Genomic DNA, 17983 nt, shown 5'->3' with positions numbered 1-17983 from the left:
GCCACGGGATATGACTGCTGTGGCCATAAAAAGGGAGCGGAGCCGCAGCCCTGGCCCCGCACAGCGCCCCCCGCGCTCCGGAGCGGGGCAGCAGCACCGGGCCCCTCGCAGCGCTCCGCCCCAACCTCCCCGGGGCCTGCAGTGCCCCCTGCGTCAGGGAGGGGAATTGCAGTTTCGGCCGGGGTGGGGAACTGGGCGAGTACTTCATCCCCTTAGGGCACCATCCAGGTCCCAGCCTTCCTTCAGGGGGTACCATATCTAGAAGGCTTTAGCTTACGCTCCTGGAACACCAAAGACTTTTACTGGGGTGGGGGGCTGAGGGGCAAGGTACCTAGTGTGTGGATGTTTTGAGCTAAGAAGTTAGCGCCCCAATGCCCTATTGGTTTCCTATCCTGAAAATACGCACTATCCTTTCTGTCATTGTCATTTAAGAAACTTTCTCCTCATTGGTCCATGGGACACAGTATCTTTCTTCTCACTGGCTCATAACATGATACAACCCCCTTTTGTACTACCAGTACTTCACAGGTTCCTTTCCAATTGACCAATGTGTTACATCCATTGGATGTGATGCCACTCTTTCCATTGGCTGAAGGCCAACGTACTTCCAACATCTTGGTCTTTTGACTTAAACTCATAGAGCTTCTTCTCCTTCCAAATCTGCCAGTTATTAGGTCCAGGTGTTTCTCAACTCAACTTTTAGGGAAACTGGAACAAGACCAACAGTAAAGAGATTCTTTTCTCTGATTCAATAGCACCTCATCTTACCATGGAAGTTGTGAGGCTGGGGACAAGGAAAACTCCACCATGTTTACCTGAATTCATTAATTACAGGTGTGAGAGATTAATAGCTCGTTAGAAAAGGAGTTGTACAGGAGACTGAATTTTTCTGCCTAGATTGTTTTCACACCAGACAATAGGAAACCTCAATCATTAATGTTGGTAAAGTCAGAGACTAGCAAAAGTTCCATGGTTGGTAGATGCAGAGACTGAGTATACAAACTGGAAAGATATAAGGTCTAGTAATAATCCATGATTGTTACCCTAAAAGTGGCTATTTCTTTCACCGATATGCCCTACAGACATGAAAGAGCAGTAGCTGGTTTTTTTCTCCAAGTCTTAACATGCCTACCCAAGTAATGTCCATAACCCTTTTTTCATCCTTGACCTACTTTTCTTGTAGCAAAGGTTGGGGGGCAGCGGTGGGTGGTAGGTACCAACTATTAACTTTAGCAAAAGTATAAAATATCTAGGAAAGTCATTCCAGAACTAATCCTGTGGAGCATCAAGGAAACATTCCCTTGGACTCTCTTATTCCTTGGAACTTAACATTTCTTATTGCTAACTTGAGGCCTGACTTGGAATGTTTTCCTGGGCCAAGAGACAGCTCTTAAATCACATGGCCCACAAGTTGTAGTTGGTAGGAGAGGAAACAAAGATGAATCCATACAGGACCTAGCTAGCTGCCTTGCAGCTTTTTCTAGCAAAATTCACCACTGGGATTTTCTCCCATATGGAGCTCTAATTACTGCCCTAGTGTCCAAAGCTGGCTTCTCACAGTACCAGAGACAAAAATGTGCCTAAGCTCAGGGATAGGAAGGCAAAGATGAGAAATTCATTCAACAAATATGGCAGGCATTTTTTATGTGCCAGTAACTTTTCAAAGCATTGAGGACACAACTCTGAATAAAACAAAACCCTTGCCCTCAGGGAGTTTACCTTCTTTCCTATAGTAGCAGGACTTCAGGAATGGTTGGCCTCACAGACAATAAACAAAAAAATCTAACTTAAAAAATTGAAAAGAAAGGAAAGGAGGAGAAAAGTTATTTTAGATGTTTAAACTTTACCCCTGCGCAAACAACAAGTGAGATGAAATAGCAGTTTTGAAGAAAAAAACCTATAATGCTGAGGTTCTTCAACCACAAGCCATTGCTCCCACCTCCTCGAAGCCCATCCCCTTTGTTTCCAGTGTAGGTGACAACTCCCACTCATTTTAGAGTGTATTTTTATCCTCTCAAAGGTTGCTGCTCCAGGTAGTCAAGCCAATCCTGTCCTCTTGCACACTTCATTGGTATTCAATGATGAGTGCCATCAATCTGAAGCAGGCAACTGGGACGGAGGCTAAGCAACTTGACTCTTCCTGCTGTCTGGCAAGTCAGCACCAAACCGGTTAAGAAAGGCTATGCCCTAGGGACAGAGGCTCCTGCTTGGATCTCTAAGCAACTACACATCACCCACACACATTAGAAGAATGCTAACAACATAGGAAGAAGAAAGGGTGGAATAGAAAGGTCTAAAGAGAATGAGCCATACAGCTTCTTTCAGAAAATGAACATTTCAAATTGAAGCATTAGAGAAAATACCACCTTCTAGGGCGAAAGAGCTCTGCTGGTAGGATAATTTTACAAAAGCAGTATTTTTAGGATGGAGAAATCGCCTAGATCTTTGGAATGTGAATTCTGATGACTAATTCTCCATCTCCGCAGGACATTAATGTGAAAACTTTTTAAAAAGAAAGATTCCTGGTCAAGTCTCCCATCCTGCCTTCTCCCCACTTCTCAAAGCCTACAGACCAATCTAGACAAGTCCTTGCCAGCACCAATAAGCATTCTGAGGGAGTTAGAATGTATTAATACTTGACTTCAACCTGCTGGAAGTGAGAGTAGGGAAGAGGAGACTGGTATAAGAACCAAGGAAACACAGACCAAATCAGACTGCCAGAAATAACCAAAGTTTTAGCAGAAACCTGGGCCACGGGATATGACTGCTGTGGCCATAAAAAGGCCTAGGGCCCAGATACTGCCCTAGAAGATAAAAGGCCCAGCCATGCCCTAGAGGGGCTGGAAGAGGTAGGTGGCCTTCTCCCTGTTTACTCCTTGCCTTTCTTTGTAGAGAAGGGAAGACACTGTAGTACACAAGGTTGCTTGGGAAAATGGATTATTCTAATAAAACTTTATTTTTTCAAACACAGCCACAGAGGCAGGACCTCATGTTTAACACACACACAGACTTATGGATTTTTTTTAATATAAAACAAAGTTTACGAAAATTTTTTTTTCCACTTTTTGTATTTGTAATCCCATTAGCACAGGGACTTTGGCAGCAGGTGGGAGTGAAGGGCAGCTGGAGCTGCCACTGGGCAGTCACCGGGCACAAGAGGAGAGCACCAGCCTGGGAGTGGCTTCACTCACACACGCAGGAATACTCACCTACTGGTCAGCCACACCACACACACAACACAGATGCAGATGTCTACCCAGCGTCAACCACAGCCCTGCAGAGGTGCACTCCACTCTGGGTAAGCCCAATATGTGAAAATTCAAATAGTCAAACAGCTAAAGTAGAGGGAGGTTGCTTGCTTTACAAAAGAAGCAATCACAGGCTGCTTTTAAATGGTCAGCAGTCCAAATGCATTGAAAAATAGCATTTGGTTTACACAGAACTGTTGGAACAGATCTATTGTGTAAAGCAAAATGAACCACTTCTCAAAAAGGCTTGTCTCAGGGCCACGGGTGCTTAGATTGAGAAGCAAGATGATAGTTCCAGCTAGTTTAATTTTCCAGATCTTAAAAGTAATGGAATTCAAATATGGTATCTTTAGACCTTCTCCCCTAAGGATGGTGCCCTAGGGCTTTGGGGAAGCCAGGGTGGAAGTGGAACTACTGCCCTCACTTCTTCAGCTTAGGGCCTGCAGAGACCCCATTGGTATTGTCAGTGGCCTATTGGAAGCTGGCACAGTCCATCTGAAACAAAGTGCCCAGGGATGTGAATGCCCCAGGAGGAAATGAAGCTGGCACCAGGGAACTTATGGCCTAAAGAGGGAGAAGAGCCAGGGGAGGGATGAAATCAAGAATGGGCACCTCCTGGGCTCACAGTTTCCCTGAGAGCCTCTCTCAGGCCTCTATAGACCTGGTAGCTCACTGGTAATACATGATAACTAGCAGAAGGAGAGGAGCCTTGGAAGGGTAGAACTTCTGAAGGCCAGAGGCTTGAGAAGAAATGGCCACCTCCTGGCCTAGAGGCAAGGAGGCTGGAACCTGGTTGATCCTTCTACCCGACATGTGGGAGACCCAGAAAATGATAGGTTCAATTCCACAAGGAAGAAAACATAGACTTGGTCTCCTCTAACATGAGAAATTGGGTCCCAATACACCCTGAAATTAAAGAGAAAATGCCCTTCTTCCAATAAATAGGAAGGGCAGGCCCAATTTGTTTATGCAGGGTCTAACCAAAGCTGGCAAAGCCTCACAAGCTATTGTGGCAGCTTCAGTATGCATCTCCACTGGTGCCAGCCCTACCAAGGCTCCCGCAGTCCTTAAACCTATCACTGTGGCCACTGGGACCTGCTGCCCTGACTCAAGTTGTGGGTAAGAAACAAAAAAGGAAATTCAATCCAACAACAACAAACTCCCAGCTGCTTCTCACAGCCTTTGCTTTACACATCCTCAGCCAATCCCTCAGTGAGCCCCGACCTCCCTGAGGTCTCTGAGGGCCAATTAGAGGCAAATAAACATTTCCTGGCAGGAGTGGAAGACAAGCAAACTAGTAAATGCTGACATCCCCTTCTTTTCTCAAGCAGGTCAGAAAAGACTGGGCCCAGATCTTAAAACGACAGGTTTCTCTACAGTCCGCTTCCAAAGAGCAGTGCTGGGGTGAGCTCACCCATGCCTGCTGGGTACTAAATGTCACCGCTCCTGCTGCCTCAATAGATGCTGGGGACCAATTAGGGGCCTTCTTTCCTTGTTCTTGACCCTCGAAGGTCAGCGTGTGAGGGAGAAAAGGTCCCATCAGTAAAGAGGGAAAGAGACGGAGCTCTCAACCCTGCCTCAGTTACCCACCTGTGTTTGCGTCTATTTAGAGAGGCAGGTTGTATACAGCCTAGGCAATCTAATAAGAAAAAAAGCCAGCTCAGAATCAATGTGGAGAGCCGTCTCCAGCCCCAATACTAAGTCTATCTAGGGGAGGGGGGTGGGCCTGAGGAAAAGACCATTAGCTGAGGTCACAGCACTTAAAAGACCCTGCGGGACCCCCCAAACGGAATCCTTTGCAGAGCCAGTGGTGCTTATGGATTACAAGCCTGGTTCCAGAGCTACTTAGAAAAAAGGAAAACTTGGTACCCTCCTTCTGACGCCTTGAACAAGCCCACCGTCTTGTGAAAACTTAAGATCCTGGGGGTATCATGATGCTCCGCTATTAAGGAGCAACTGCTTTCCTTCCCTAAGGCTTTACAAACATATCTTTCCTCGAGTATACTCCCATGCACACACACACTCTCACACAATTTCTCTGAGGAGGCTGAATGAACCCCCCACCCTGGCCAAATTCTAAGACACAAGTGCCCTTTGAAGCAAAGGGGCTAGTGAAATTCCCCGAGCTGGGGTCAGCAGACCCCTTCCTTCCCTGCCCACTGTTTTCTCGGTGGCAGGGATACTCACACTCAGGGCCGCCATGGGAAGGGTCTGCTCTGGGGATGTCCCTCCCGCCACCAGCTCCGTTTATCTTGTCCCGGCCAGTCTCTCGGCATGGTCGAGCTTCCTGGAGCGAGAAGATTTCCGGCTGCCCTGAGTCGGAGCCCTCCACTCAACCCCATTCCCAGGTTGGGCCCCTGGTCTTGGGGCCTCAACACTTGTTAGTAGCCATAAGAGAGTCAGTCTGTGTGGCCCCAGGAAGTAGCCTCTCAGTTTTAGTTCTCCTCAATCAGATTCAAGTCCAGGTCCCCAAAGTCCTGCTGGCACAGTGTCCGCTTGCTCAGTGCCTGCCGCCCCCACCGTACGGCCCCCTCCTCCTCCTCTTCGCTTTCACTCAGCACCTGGGAGGAACCCCCAATGGGGCTGCAGGAAGCAGAGAGGGGTGGAGGGCTACAGGCCATGAACCATGGTGGAGAGATGCTGCTGCCTTCCCGGGCTATTTCTTGGAGACAGACACCTCCTGAGTATGGTTTCTGTCAAACAAACAACAAAGTTAAGAAGGCAAAGGAAGATACTAAATCCCAGAGCACCCTGGCCCAAGCTCTATTTCAGTATCCTTCTTAGTTACCCTCAAAGGCAGCAATCTTAGGCTTTAGGGTGAGGTTTTTTGAACTCCCTGAGAAATTTTGGAAAATTTAGTGTACATTTCCTTGAGAAAAGAGCTCATAGTTTTTATCAGATTCAAGATTAGAAGCTCATTTTTAAGCTTCATATATGGGCGGGAATATTATCTGCCTGTTTCACTACTGTACAAGAGCCTAGTCAGAGCCTGGTACATAGCAGGTACTCGATAAATTTTGGCTGACTGGTTTGATGAATGACTCTATGAATGAGCGCAAAAGTTCTCAAAGAGGTTTATGACCCAGTGGTCTAGAAGGAAGAATGTAAAAAAGTGGGCAAGTGCATATGACAACTGCACTCACACTAGGAAGTCAAAAAACGTTTGCTGAACAGATGAATATTGCAGCAACCTGTTTCAAGCTCTCACAGATGCACTTAAAGCAGTGAAGGGCAAGTGGCAAAACCAGCCTTGAGCAAACGGAGGGGACGGGGCACTGATGATGGCCCTTTTGTGTCTTATGCATTCTCATAGAGGAGGGAAAATATCTCTAGTAGGACAATCTGGGATCCCTGTTGGAAGGTTTAACAAGTTTCACCCCAGTTTCTCTGGAATCCCTAGAGAACTGAAGAGTTTCATAAGACACAAGACTTTCAGTGCTAAAACTGGGCCAGTCCTGGTCAAACTGGGATGATAGATCACCCTAGTGAAAGCTCAGGCAGAAAGAAACTCCAGGGGAGACCCTGCTAGGAAGGCATGGAACTAGGACTGCTCAAAAGTGAAAGGTGGAATGGAAACCCTCTACTTCCACCCAAGCTTCCCTAGTCCTGCTGATCTCACCTGATTCATCTTGTCAAAGTCCAAGGAAGGCCGCAGCCGCCGGGGGTCCTCCTCATGGCGCCGCTTGACTCCAGCTTTGCGGGCATCCAGATCACAAGGCTGTGAGCGGCTTCGAGGAAGGTTGCGGAGGCCTCGAGGTCGCCAGGGCAGCTCAGGGGAAGATGCGGGGGAGCTCCGGGCAGAGGGCAAGAAGCAGCTTGCCTGTGGGCCCAGGCTGGGTGACAGGGAAAAGCGGCGCTGGGGTGGACAAGGTGACAGGGACTCAGCATCACTCTCCCAGGAGCCACTTTGGGGGGAGGCAGCGCAGGGTCGAGGGGAATCTTGGGCCAGGGCCAGGCTGAAGAAAGGGGGGCTGTAGGGTCTGTGGGCTGGGGCACATTGAGAAGAGGCACTGGGAGCTTGGAGGAACCTGAGGCTGGAGACCCGCTTCGGGGGGCTCTGGTGAGGCACCTGCGGCCCACCCCCTCCACCACTGCCCCGGTGCTTGATGGGAGTCCACAGCTTGGAGGGGGCAGGCCGCCACACCGGCTGCCAGCGAGACAGGTCCACGGGCACTGAAAGTGAGCGGCAGTGCCTCTTGGATGGAGGGGCAGGGAGCACAGGAAGTTTCTCTGGGTCTGGGGGCTCAGGGCTTAGGATTTGGGAGAGGGGCTGCTCTGGTGGGGAACTTCCCCGGCTGGGTGGTCTGAGGTGCAGGCTCAAGCCTGAGGGATGGTAGCTGAGGTTGAGGCTGTCCTGGAACTTGGCACAGGAACAGCGGGGCAGGCCCCTCCAGGAAGCACCTTCTGGAAGGCATTCATAATAAACATAATATTAATGATAGCTAATATATTTTTAAGAGCTTACTATGTGTCTCGCAATGTAATGAGCACTTTATGTGAGGTTTCCCCAAAACCTTACAAGGTAGGTACTATTATTTTCCCATTTCACAGAGAGAAGTCTAGTAACTTGCCCCAAATCATGTAGCAATCACATGAGCAAAGCAGGATTGAAACCCAGGTCCGTCTGATACTAAGGCTCGGCATTTTAACCACTATGCTATTTTGCATCCATTATGAGGACCATGTGAAATCAAAAATATAAACTCATATACTGCCTGCCACTCCCTCTCAAAGGTAAAATGAGAGACACAAACCAGGTGTGCTCATCCTGCACTCCACTGAACCTAGCCCTACTTTACTTCCCAATATCCTCAGCCCCGAGCTGTGAAAAGCAAGCCTATGCTCTCCTTCCTTAGCCTTTCTCTCTCCCATAGGTCAGTAACACCAAAACAGGAGTTAAGGGCTGCCAAAGAGTTAAGGGATAATCACAGCAGGTAAGAGATTACTTTTATTCCTAAGGAGGGCAAACAGTGTGGAAGGCCTTTTGACAGTGGAACCATGCCTGGAAACCTTAAGACTTTATGTCACCCATGTTCCTGTGTCTAGCCACCCACGTTCATTGATTCCATTTCCCTAGGCCTGCATCTCAAACAGACTGGAGGGACTGATAAGTGGAAGGGAAAATGAACTAAAAAGAATGGTCCTCCCTGCATTCTAACAAAAACTCTGACTTTTTGATAGCAGCTCGTTAAGGGACAAAGCCTACTCCAAGCTTCTCTGGTTAGCTGGCTAGAATTCTGCAGGGGCTAGACATTTGGAGCAACCGGTAAGTATATGAAGTCAGACTTGATGATGGAGAAAAACCACACCTGACATTTTTGGTCAACAGTTCTGCCCCAGTGAAGACAGGGACCATGTGTCCCATTCTGTACTTAAAGTACAATATCTGGCTTTCAACAAGTATTTAATAAATCAGAGGAAGAGACTGAATGAAGATGCTTTTTGCCAACATCTTTCTCTTGCCAGGTATCCCAGAAAAGAAAATGAGCTGCACAGCAGCCTAGCAGCATGGGTTAGAGTTCTGGCTGTACACTAGTGAAGCCTCCATCCAAATGCCCCCCACGATCACAGACTCTTTGATTAAGTAACTCATAATCTAGGAATTTATACCTCAGATATATTTTCACACGTGCGAAATGACAATAGTACAAGGTTATTCATCATAGTTTTGTTTGTCATAACAAAAGATGGGAAATAACCTAATGCACATCAATAGAAAATTGGTTAAATAAACTATGGTACATCCCTACAGTATAATAATATGCAGCTATATAAAACAAGGAAATGCTCAACATAACATACTGATACGTAAAATGAAGACAAGTGCCCATATCTCAGAAGGTGACCCTGGCAAAAAAGTTGTGAAGGTAGGCTACCTAGTTCTGGACACTAGAAACCAATGAAAGAAATATGTGGATGGAGGTATGAGCATACACACATATGCACAAATATATACACACAATACCTTACCAGGCACAAGCTGGAAAGGGTTCCCACAGTTGGAGATGTCTGCATGATCAGGCAAAGGCTAAGAAAGAGAGAATATCCACCATGATTCAGGCTTGGAACACAGATTTCCAGGAAGCCCTGTTCAGCTCACCCTTGCAATTCCTGGGCTATTGGGATGTTAGGGACTCTTAAGTGTTCTCTTCTTGTCTTCCCGAAGTTAGTAAAATAATCCACATCTTCCAACATCTCAAACCCTTCTCCACCCAAGTTCTGGTGTCCCTTCTCTATCATGGAAAAATCCCTGCCCCCTTCCTTTTGGGCTGGGATTTGAGCTTTTGGTGGGCTCTTCCAGTACAAGTACCATGACTCACATAGCACAAGACAAGGGTGAAGTAGTAGCAACAAACAGCCTCAGAAAAAAGGGAGAGGGGTCGTGGAGAAGCAGGAAGACTGGTCTTTTACCAGACTGATGCTGAAGCGTGTGCATTTCAGCTCATCCAGAGTCTGCTTCTGTAGCTGCTCAGTGATCAAGGTTATCATGATTCTCCCCAGGATTTGACTTGCACACTTTGGAGCAAATGATGGATGTCTTCCCTGTCGTTCTTCCAGACCTCACTCGTGAGCCGTCTTCTGCCACTGCAGCACCATTCTAGCACCATTGGGACTTCCCTCTCCAGTCATGCCTGCTGAGTCTGCCAATTACAGAGGGACCAGCCCCAAGTGATATTAGAGATGTACCTGGTCCTGAAGTGGAAAATGTATGGCACACATACCACAACATCCCTATGCCAGGCCTCTGGCAGACATCATTAATTGATCACAGCTCTTTCCTACTAAGCTAAACATAGCCTCAGAAACATTCTAAACCTGGCACTTCAGATATCCAGTAAAATGAACTGGAGTTGGCAAGCAAATTAAAATCTATTTGCCACTCCTAACCTGGTTCATGCTCTGCTGTCTATCCAGAATACCAACACCACTTAGAAAACAGCTTATGAGAGAAAGGGATGCCCAAATGGTTACTTCCATCCTGATTAGCCCAATATTTTTATTTTCCAGTCAGAAGCAATTCTAAACTACAGAAACAGGGAGGAGCAGTGGTTGTAGGAATGACTTTCTGCTTCACACCAGAGTAAACAAGGTTTTAAGTTCTTCCTTAGCCTGACCAGATGATATATTAGTTTTCCAACAGATATTATATACATTCTCTTATAAAATGAGAAGAGGATAAGGAAACGGTACCAGGGTAATTCCAATTACATTTCAACTTCACAGATGTTAAATATAACAACTCTATGACTTCATTCAACTAAGTTTTTAGCCTGATCTGACTCAAAGACCATGAATACAATTAATCAAGATTCTTTCTCAGGTCAATTTTGGTAGAAGCAAATAATTCTATCAGAGAACAGGCTTCAAGCCCACACAATTGCCTGAGGGGCCTTGCTCAAGGGAGGAGAGGATGTTAACCTAATGTCGCCATCCTATTCTGCCTATTCCCAGAAATGACCAGCAGGCAGACAGTTCACTAAAGGGTATGTGTAGTATTCAGTAGTAGAGAGAACTATCAAGATATCTAAATCTTGGTCTAATCTGCTATGGCAGTTTTGGCAAATCATTCAACATTTCTCAGTCTCAGTTTACCCATAACAGGCAGAATAATCTTAATTTGTCACAGGAACAATATAACACAAAATATCAAAATGTGAAAAGCATACCATTTGGTCTGTACAAACCAGGAGTCCATATAGGCTGCTGTTTCTCACCCCTCCCATTTGTTGCTCTACAAAGCCTCAGAAGGCCACAAGTGATATCATTAAGACAAAGGCGGCGATCGGGTTTATCTATCTGGTTGTATGCCAACCTCGGTCACCTGCATACCAAGAGAAGCCCAAAAGGGCCCTACTGTGACTTTGGGGGCAGATCATTTTCAACTTTTGCAAAAAAAAAAAAACCAGGGAATCATCTCTACCCCATCATACCTTAGAGGGAGGCAGGACATAGGAAAAAGCCAAGAAATACATAAGGATGTACTTTGGGGAAGAAACGTGTGGGAGAAGTCAATCATCATTATAGTTAACTATCATTTTCATGCATAATTATTACAACCCTGAACCAAGTTCCAGCTTCCTGAGAGCTTCCTTTAGCTGCTTCCCCTATGTTCTTGTGGGAGAAGCTAAAGCTTGTAACACTTCTGCTCTTGGTTTCTTAACTCTGTCCTCAAAGATCAACCAGAGAGGGAACCTAACTGCAGGCTTTTACCCCAGAGACCCCAGGCCTCAGGCTGACCAGCCATGAAGAGCAGAGAGTGAAGCAAAACTCATTCAAGCTTTTCATGAGGCATTTGGCTAAACAGCAAACTCCCAGCCCTCTCTGGGATCAAATGAAGAGTGATTTCGTGTTTTTCTGCATTTTAATTGTTAAGATGTGGCCACACACGGCGGTAATTGGAACAATGCAACTACCACCATGCAACTGATACTCTCAGCCTGAGTTTTGTAAAACAGGCCAGGCTGAGAGGGGGAACAGAACGGAAGCCATAAGGAATCAAACCAGGACACAAAAGAAGGCAAACCAGCTCCGCGAGGGGCCTCCTCTTTCTTAGGCAGGCATAGAAAAAAGTGTAAGAAGCCCTCTCTTGCAGCCTTCTTTCCTCTTCCATTTTGTATATCTGAGGGACAGAGTCGGCCCTGAACGTTCACTAAACAAGTTAAAACTTCTTAGCTTAACAACTGGCAAGGGGGAACTCAACCCTTTACAGAGCAGCAGGCCGCTAGGCCCTCCCCACAACCCCACCAGGCCCAACTCTCAATCCAGGCTTTCCCTCCACTATCGGCCCCCTAAAATAAAGGTTGGACCCTCACCCCATCTATTGGATGGTAGTAACCCCTGACACTCGGGTTTCAGGGATGCTGAGGTTGTGCTGAAACCTGGAGAACCTAGGATCATATCAGGCCAAGGGAGAGGAGAGTCACAAATCCCCTGGGGACCTGCCCCCAGGTCCCAGCCCCACACCTCTGGGGAAAACTGAAGGAAAACAGTAGGGAAGAGGGAGGTACATGAACAGGTAAGTGGGGACCTGACCGCTCTTCCCCCATATGGCTTTGGTCGGGATGGGGATAATAAGTGGGGGGCACCCCTCCCCCCACCCCGATGAAGAAGCAAAATGCTAGGCCCCCCTCCAATCCTCAACCTCTCCCTCGGTTGCCCTGCCTGTCCCCGCGGGGTGGGGCATGGGCGTCCTCTGGCCCCTGGGAGGGGGGCACCAGGGCTCACTCAAGGGGGTGTCGCTTGCCTGTTCCCAATCAGCTTCCATCATCTGGCCACGAGAAGCGAACTCAGGACATGGGGGATGGAGAGGATCTGGGACTTAGCACTCCGCCACCCCCTCCCCCACCGGGTCCCGTGCTATCCCCGCGGAGGCGGCCAGCGAGGCGGTGCGGCGAGGGAGGCAGGGTTGGGGGAGGGGAAAGAGGGAAGAAGGGACGAACGGTCGAGGTGCCCGCCCCGAGGCCCCAGCGCCACCTGTCCTCCGCCACCTACCGCGGCTCCTCTAGCTCCCAGGGCCGCGGCCGGAGCAGCTCTGAGCGCTCCGTTCGCCCCACGGAGCCCTTAAAAGGCGCCGGCGCGAACCAACGGGCCTTTGAGGAGAGTGGGGGATCGCTCCGGTTCACAGAGTACCCCTGAACAACCCGCGCAGGCTCGAGACCTGCGTCATTTCGTTTTCAAAGTCTTTCTTGGATAGCGCTGTCAGGAACGAGCTCGGCTCTTTGATTTAGGGACGAGGGCGGTTTCTTCACTATCTAATTACCCCCTCCAAAATATTACAGAAGGTGGACGGGCCCAGTTGGAGGCATGTCTTGAAACCCGCGGGGGAGGCCGTGTTAGACAAAGGTAAACAAAGCCAGCGCTCCCACTTTCCATTCCTACATGGACCTAAGTAGAGCCCCCTAATCGGTTCCAGTCGCGTAATAGAATTAACCAAGGTTCCTCTCACCTGCTCTCCAGTCCCTTCTTCTACCGCCTCTACTCTGAAGGAATCCCCCTTCCCCCAGCAGAGGACCCGTCCTCGACGTGAAGGCTTTTGGGAACTGTAGTCCAAGCGCCTATTAAGGCCTGCTCTGAGTCCCAGGAGCCCCTCTTCCAGCGGCCGGATCGGCTCGAACCTTATAAATTTAGGACTTATAAGAGTTGCGGGGCCGTCCCCACCTGGTTTTCTAACTAGCCGTCACCCAAAACACTTTGTAAAGCTGAATAGGGCCCAGAGCTGTTCGCTCCTTCTCCTTCCTCTACGCACCCCCCCCCCAAGAGGATGAGGTAATGGGATTGTGATTATGACATCATAGGCGGTTCAGTAGCTCGCGTGGGGGGTGGGGGAAGTACGGTGGTTACAGCTGGACCACTTTCCTTAAGACACGGAGGGAAGAAACAGGCAGATGAGGAAGAGATGTTGATGGTGCTATATTTCCTCTTCAGGAAGAGGAAGCCACCTTTTATTAAATCTCCACCATTGTCACCACCTCCTACCTCAGCCAAAGTTTAAGTCCTTTTTGAAAAGACTGAATGTAGATGTTAGTAGGTGAAGAGGTTGGGGAACAGCTAGTTGTTTTCTGGGCCTTATGTAAATTTGAGTCTCAGTATCAAAGGTTAAGAGAGACAGGCAAAAAGATGAAAAAGGAGAGTTTTTAAACAATGCCTTTGTAGGGTCGCATTTTAGATTTCTTTTTCGATTGAAAAGTATAAGTGATTGATGCAAGTAAATCCTCACTATTACATTTAGCAACAAGTCCCCTGAAAGACATGTTTTCCCTAAATATTTTGTGCCCCACTCAAGGTTGGGCCAGATAAGTAAATTGTGATCAGCTAGAAAGTAGAACTAGTGGTGGAGATCTTCTTCACAGCCAGGGAAGGGAGGAGGAAGGAGCTACCAAGTCTCAAACTGAAAAAGAAAAATAGAGGGAAAGTGAGGTACTTAACAAGAAAATGTGGGCGAAGGGAAGATGTAGTTCACATTTCTTTGCCCTGCACATTTCCCCTTGACAAAAGGAGTAGGGGGAGGGGCCATGACATTACAGGAGATGTGTTTTCCAATAATTGCTGTTGTGGAGCACTCATGTGCCAAGCCCTGTGCTACAGACATTAAATATATATTCTCATTTTTGCTTACAATCATCAAATGAGACAAAATCTCCTTACCTGACAGATGAAACGCTGGAGAGGTTAAGTGACTGCCCATGTGGTAGACAAAAAAGCAGTCTGAGGCTTTGAAACCCTTGTTTTTCACTATTAGGTGATCCCCCTTTTTATTATTAACCATGCTAAACTAAAATTCAATGACCAAATATAAGAACTTAAGTTAGCATTGGCTTATTTGCAAAATATTGAAAGAAATTGGGACAGTTAGAAAATAAACCCTGCGAGTCAGGTTTCAGGCTTTGCTTCAAAAGATCACACCCCTTTCATCAAATAGAAAATAGCCCCCAGTGCAGCCCAAATCCCCCCATTACAAACTATAATTAAATCTCCTTATGCCAGTTTTAGTTCTCAAGGTTTTTTTTATTCATGTCATGCCATTTTTTCCTGCAGCCCCATTTTACTTCTTTTCTTGGACTACTACCTTGAAGCCATATTGATTGTGACCTCATGGACCAGAGACCCCCTCTCTGATCCTGCTCCAATGGGTTTTAGCAGAGGATGTTGCCTGGGTTCCCTTTGGTCTCCATCCAAGTTCTCTGAGAGTTCCAGGGGCTGGAGCCAGTCATCCAGGAGGTCATCCAAAGAGGTGGAATCCATTGGCTCTAAGAGACTCTCCATCTCTTGCCTGGGAAGGCAGCAGAGTCAGAGGAACATGTACCTCATTCAGACTCTCCCTTTTCAGCCAGTGAAAGCTAAATTTGTGCAAAGTGGGGGAGAGAGAGAGCTCAGTCCACCATTCAAGAAAGGAACCAAGAATAGTGCACACACCCCTTAGGCCCCATGCCCTGCAGAGGCTGGCTGGGTGGGTCCCAAGAATGTAGGGCTCTTCTCCACTGCCTGATCTGGGCATCCCAGGAGCGGCGGCTGTACCTCCTGTTTTTGTTTGGTGTTTGAGGGTGAAGTCCTGGCTGCCGCCGTGCCCTGGCAACGACAAATATGTGTCAAACTGAGGTCAAAGTGAAGGAGCACAGCTCACTGCTTATCAGGAGATTCGTTAGGGATTCTCTGAGAATAAGGTATGATCGATGCCCTTGATCCAACAGAAAAAATAACTCTTCAAATCAGATTAAACATCAAACTTTCTAAAATTTCCTAATATTCTTTTTTCTGGGACGAGTAAATTAGATATTCCAATTTCCTCAAAAGTCAAGATAGATATCAAAGACAGTATTTGACATCCCTTTCAAATACATTCTACCTTTTCATACATTTAGTATATATGCATGTAAATTTATATGTAATGGGGCAAATATGTTGTAATTAGCCAAATCTGCTCGAGGCAGATGTAAAAGTAGTTAAAAAAAAAAAAACTTCATTAGCAATCATGGAGTTTTTTTAAAAAGATCGACAAGAGAAAAATCTTATGGCCAACTATGATTTGTTTCATTTGAAAAAAAATGGAAACAGTTTTGGGGCTAGATTGCAGGGGAGTTCGTTTTAGTAATGCTGCAATTTTATGAGAGCACTCAGATTCAAATATCTTTCCATCACCTGACATTGAACCAAAGACACTTGATTGACACTCTTGTTGTGACTGTGCACAAGGGCACTCACTTGGGGACCTGCTGCAGAAAGCACTGGTAACCAGGTGTGCGCTTGCCATAATCTATTTGCTTTTGCCGCCGCTGTAGGACAGTTTCATCTGTCTCTACCTCCCACCTGTAGGGAAGTATATAGTGACCCCATGAAGTATGATTATAGTTATCAAAGCAGGAACCAACTCATCCCACACTCTCTTAATCCCCAGCCTGATTTTCAAACTTACCTGGCATGGCAGGGCTCTGTGCTGACTCCCACACTCACCATCTCTATCCTAGAGGACAAAAACTCTTCACACACCTCCTTTCTGGGGAAGGAGAATCTACAGATGAAAAGGATATTAGGACAAAATCCAGCTGACTATGTTGCACCTTTCAGCCACTGCCACCACCAAGATCTTGACACCAGATAAAGATTGCATTTCTGATTTGTTTCTCAAAGTGTGGTCTGCAAGCCATTTGCGTGGATAGCACCTGGGGACCTTGATAATTCCTGGGCCCTACTCTAGACCTATTGAATCGTCATTTGCGGGGGCCTGTATTTTAAAGAGCTTCCGAGGTTATTTTAAACAGTTTTTTTTTATGGAAAATGTCAAATATACAGAGAAGAGAATAGCATAATGCTTTGCTACTCATAGTATGGTCCCTGTATCAGCTGCATCAGCATCGGCTGGGAGCTAGTTAAAGAGTCTTGGGCCCCACTCCAGATCTACTGAATCAGAATCTGCATTTTAACAAGATCTCCAGGTGATTAGTATGCAGCTCTGATCCCTGGTTACTCATCACCCAATAATCGCCCTTGTTTCATCTATACTCACCATCAGTCCCACATAATTATTTAAAAGCGAATCCCCCAAATTAAGAGTAAATTCTTAATATCACCTAGTGAATGTTCAGATTTTTACAAACTACCAAAGTTTGGGATACTTTGGACTGTGACAAGGATTATGCCAAGAGATGATTCAACTCCTCTGCTTTCCAAAAATGTATTTTCCTTTACTCACACAATCTAGCATCTCAAAGATGCTGTGCATTAAAGGGACACCGAACGAGAAAAGCTCTAGTAAGGAGCTAATGTCGCTTAGCATAACTACACACACCTGTTTCGCCACGTCTGCAACACCGGCGGCAAATGCTCCATCTCCAGTGGAAGGCTAGCAACCTATGAGGGAAGGTCCATGTAACAGCACGAGAAAGAAACAAGGAAAAAGAAAAGTTTAAAATACTTTCCTAGCGAAACTAATCTCTCCAGGTATTAACCTAACGACTAGACGTCGTAATGAAGTGCAATTTAAATCTCCCGGGGTCGAAGGGGCTGAGTGCAGGGAGAACTCAAGATGGGTGTGGCAATTGGCCAGAGAGAGAGCCAATGGAGCTCTAGGCCCCTTGTGGGGCGGGGCTTACTAAGTCCCTTGCCGAGTACTGGCGGGCCAATCGGCATCCTGCTCTGGCTACGAGGCGGGGCAAATTGCGCTCCTGCCGCACAAGCTCATGCCTCACGATTGGTCGAGGGAGTTCTGGGCGGGCGCGCGAAGATTGGATCACGCAGTTTGGAGGCAATCATGATAGGTTATTGGGAGGGCGGAAGGTTTGAACGATCAAGGCCTGTGGCTGTTGATAGTCTTCCTTCGAGGCTGTAATTTCGACCCGCTGAGGAGAGAAGTGGTAAATCCTCACCCCGTCCTATCCAGTCGAGAAGCAGAATTGCGACTGACCCCGCCACTCACCCACTTCCCTTTCTCCTGAAGGTAACTTTCAGACTCAAACTTGAGGTAAGCACAGAGCCGTCTCCACCAGAATACTGAGACCCCATTGTTCCCTCAGAGTCCAGTCGGAGCCCCACAAACGGAAGTTTAGGGGACCTAATTGACATTGTCGCAAATTAGAAGACTTGAATTCTTTCCGGTTAGGAGTCACGAACTGTGTGGCCTCAAACAAGTTAAGCCTTCTTTCAATTTCCTCCTTAAAGTCCGGGGGTTACCTCTCGGTAAGTTCAGGCTCCAATGAAAAGGCCAAGGCGCTTCGGGCCAGTTAACCTTCAAGCCAAGTTGT

At 47.1% G+C, this 17983-nt stretch overlaps 4 protein-coding genes across 10 annotated transcripts in view; 1 reads left to right on the top strand and 3 right to left on the bottom strand.

Annotated features, from left to right (window-relative positions):
- The window catches only part of KDM3B (lysine demethylase 3B), a 55919-nt gene extending 55110 nt beyond the window's left edge, over nt 1-809 (bottom strand). The window contains exon 1 of the mRNA XM_011362428.2: nt 769-809. Coding sequence (XP_011360730.2) covers nt 769-809 — 41 coding nt within the window. The remainder of the gene's footprint in view (nt 1-768) is intronic.
- A 2111-nt stretch (nt 810-2920) lies between these two features.
- On the bottom strand, nt 2921-13506 carry FAM53C (family with sequence similarity 53 member C). 3 transcript variants are annotated; one of them, XM_011362426.2, is made up of 6 exons: nt 12741-12967; nt 10916-11070; nt 9660-9889; nt 9219-9276; nt 6868-7652; nt 2921-5941 (listed from the first exon to the last, which is right to left on the bottom strand). In XM_011362426.2, exons 3-6 carry the CDS (start codon nt 9735-9737, stop codon nt 5684-5686), a joined length of 1179 nt encoding a protein of 392 aa, XP_011360728.1. In that variant the 5' UTR covers nt 9738-9889; nt 10916-11070; nt 12741-12967; the 3' UTR covers nt 2921-5683. The 3 variants fall into 3 exon arrangements, with proteins under 3 accessions (XP_011360728.1, XP_023387765.1, XP_011360727.1); XM_023531997.1 differs by lacking the exons at nt 10916-11070; nt 12741-12967 and adding an exon at nt 13195-13506; XM_011362425.2 differs by lacking the exon at nt 10916-11070 and having other exon boundaries at nt 12741-13027.
- Nucleotides 13507-14732: 1226 nt separating this feature from the next.
- The window catches only part of LOC105293613 (oocyte-specific histone RNA stem-loop-binding protein 2-like), a 4215-nt gene continuing 964 nt past the window's right edge, over nt 14733-17983 (bottom strand). The window contains exons 1-6 of one of the 4 annotated variants that reach the window (XM_011362403.2): nt 17913-17983; nt 17032-17093; nt 16159-16254; nt 15948-16052; nt 15162-15314; nt 14733-15018 (exon numbers count right to left, since the gene is read on the bottom strand). In XM_011362403.2, coding sequence (XP_011360705.1) covers nt 14811-15018; nt 15162-15314; nt 15948-16052; nt 16159-16254; nt 17032-17072 — 603 coding nt within the window. In that variant the 5' untranslated portion in view covers nt 17073-17093; nt 17913-17983 and the 3' untranslated portion in view covers nt 14733-14810. Of the gene's footprint in view, nt 15019-15161; nt 15315-15947; nt 16053-16158; nt 16255-17031; nt 17364-17912 lie in introns of those variants that run through there. The other 3 variants (XM_023531998.1, XM_011362402.2, XM_011362405.2) reach the window with 3 other exon arrangements.
- CDC25C (cell division cycle 25C) overlaps nt 17506-17983 on the top strand; it is a 25382-nt gene continuing 24904 nt past the window's right edge. The window contains exons 1-2 of one of the 2 annotated variants that reach the window (XM_023531976.1): nt 17506-17679; nt 17756-17918. The gene's annotated coding sequence lies outside the window, so the exon portion shown is untranslated. Of the gene's footprint in view, nt 17704-17755; nt 17919-17983 lie in introns of both variants that reach the window. The other variant, XM_023531979.1, reaches the window with a different exon arrangement.

The sequence above is a fragment of the Pteropus vampyrus genome, unplaced genomic scaffold, assembly GCF_000151845.1.
Source record: "Pteropus vampyrus isolate Shadow unplaced genomic scaffold, Pvam_2.0 Scaffold74, whole genome shotgun sequence".
Classification (NCBI taxonomy): Eukaryota; Metazoa; Chordata; class Mammalia; order Chiroptera; family Pteropodidae; genus Pteropus; species Pteropus vampyrus.
Note: the sequence above shows the minus strand (reverse complement) of the source record. Positions and strands in the feature narration are given on the sequence as shown.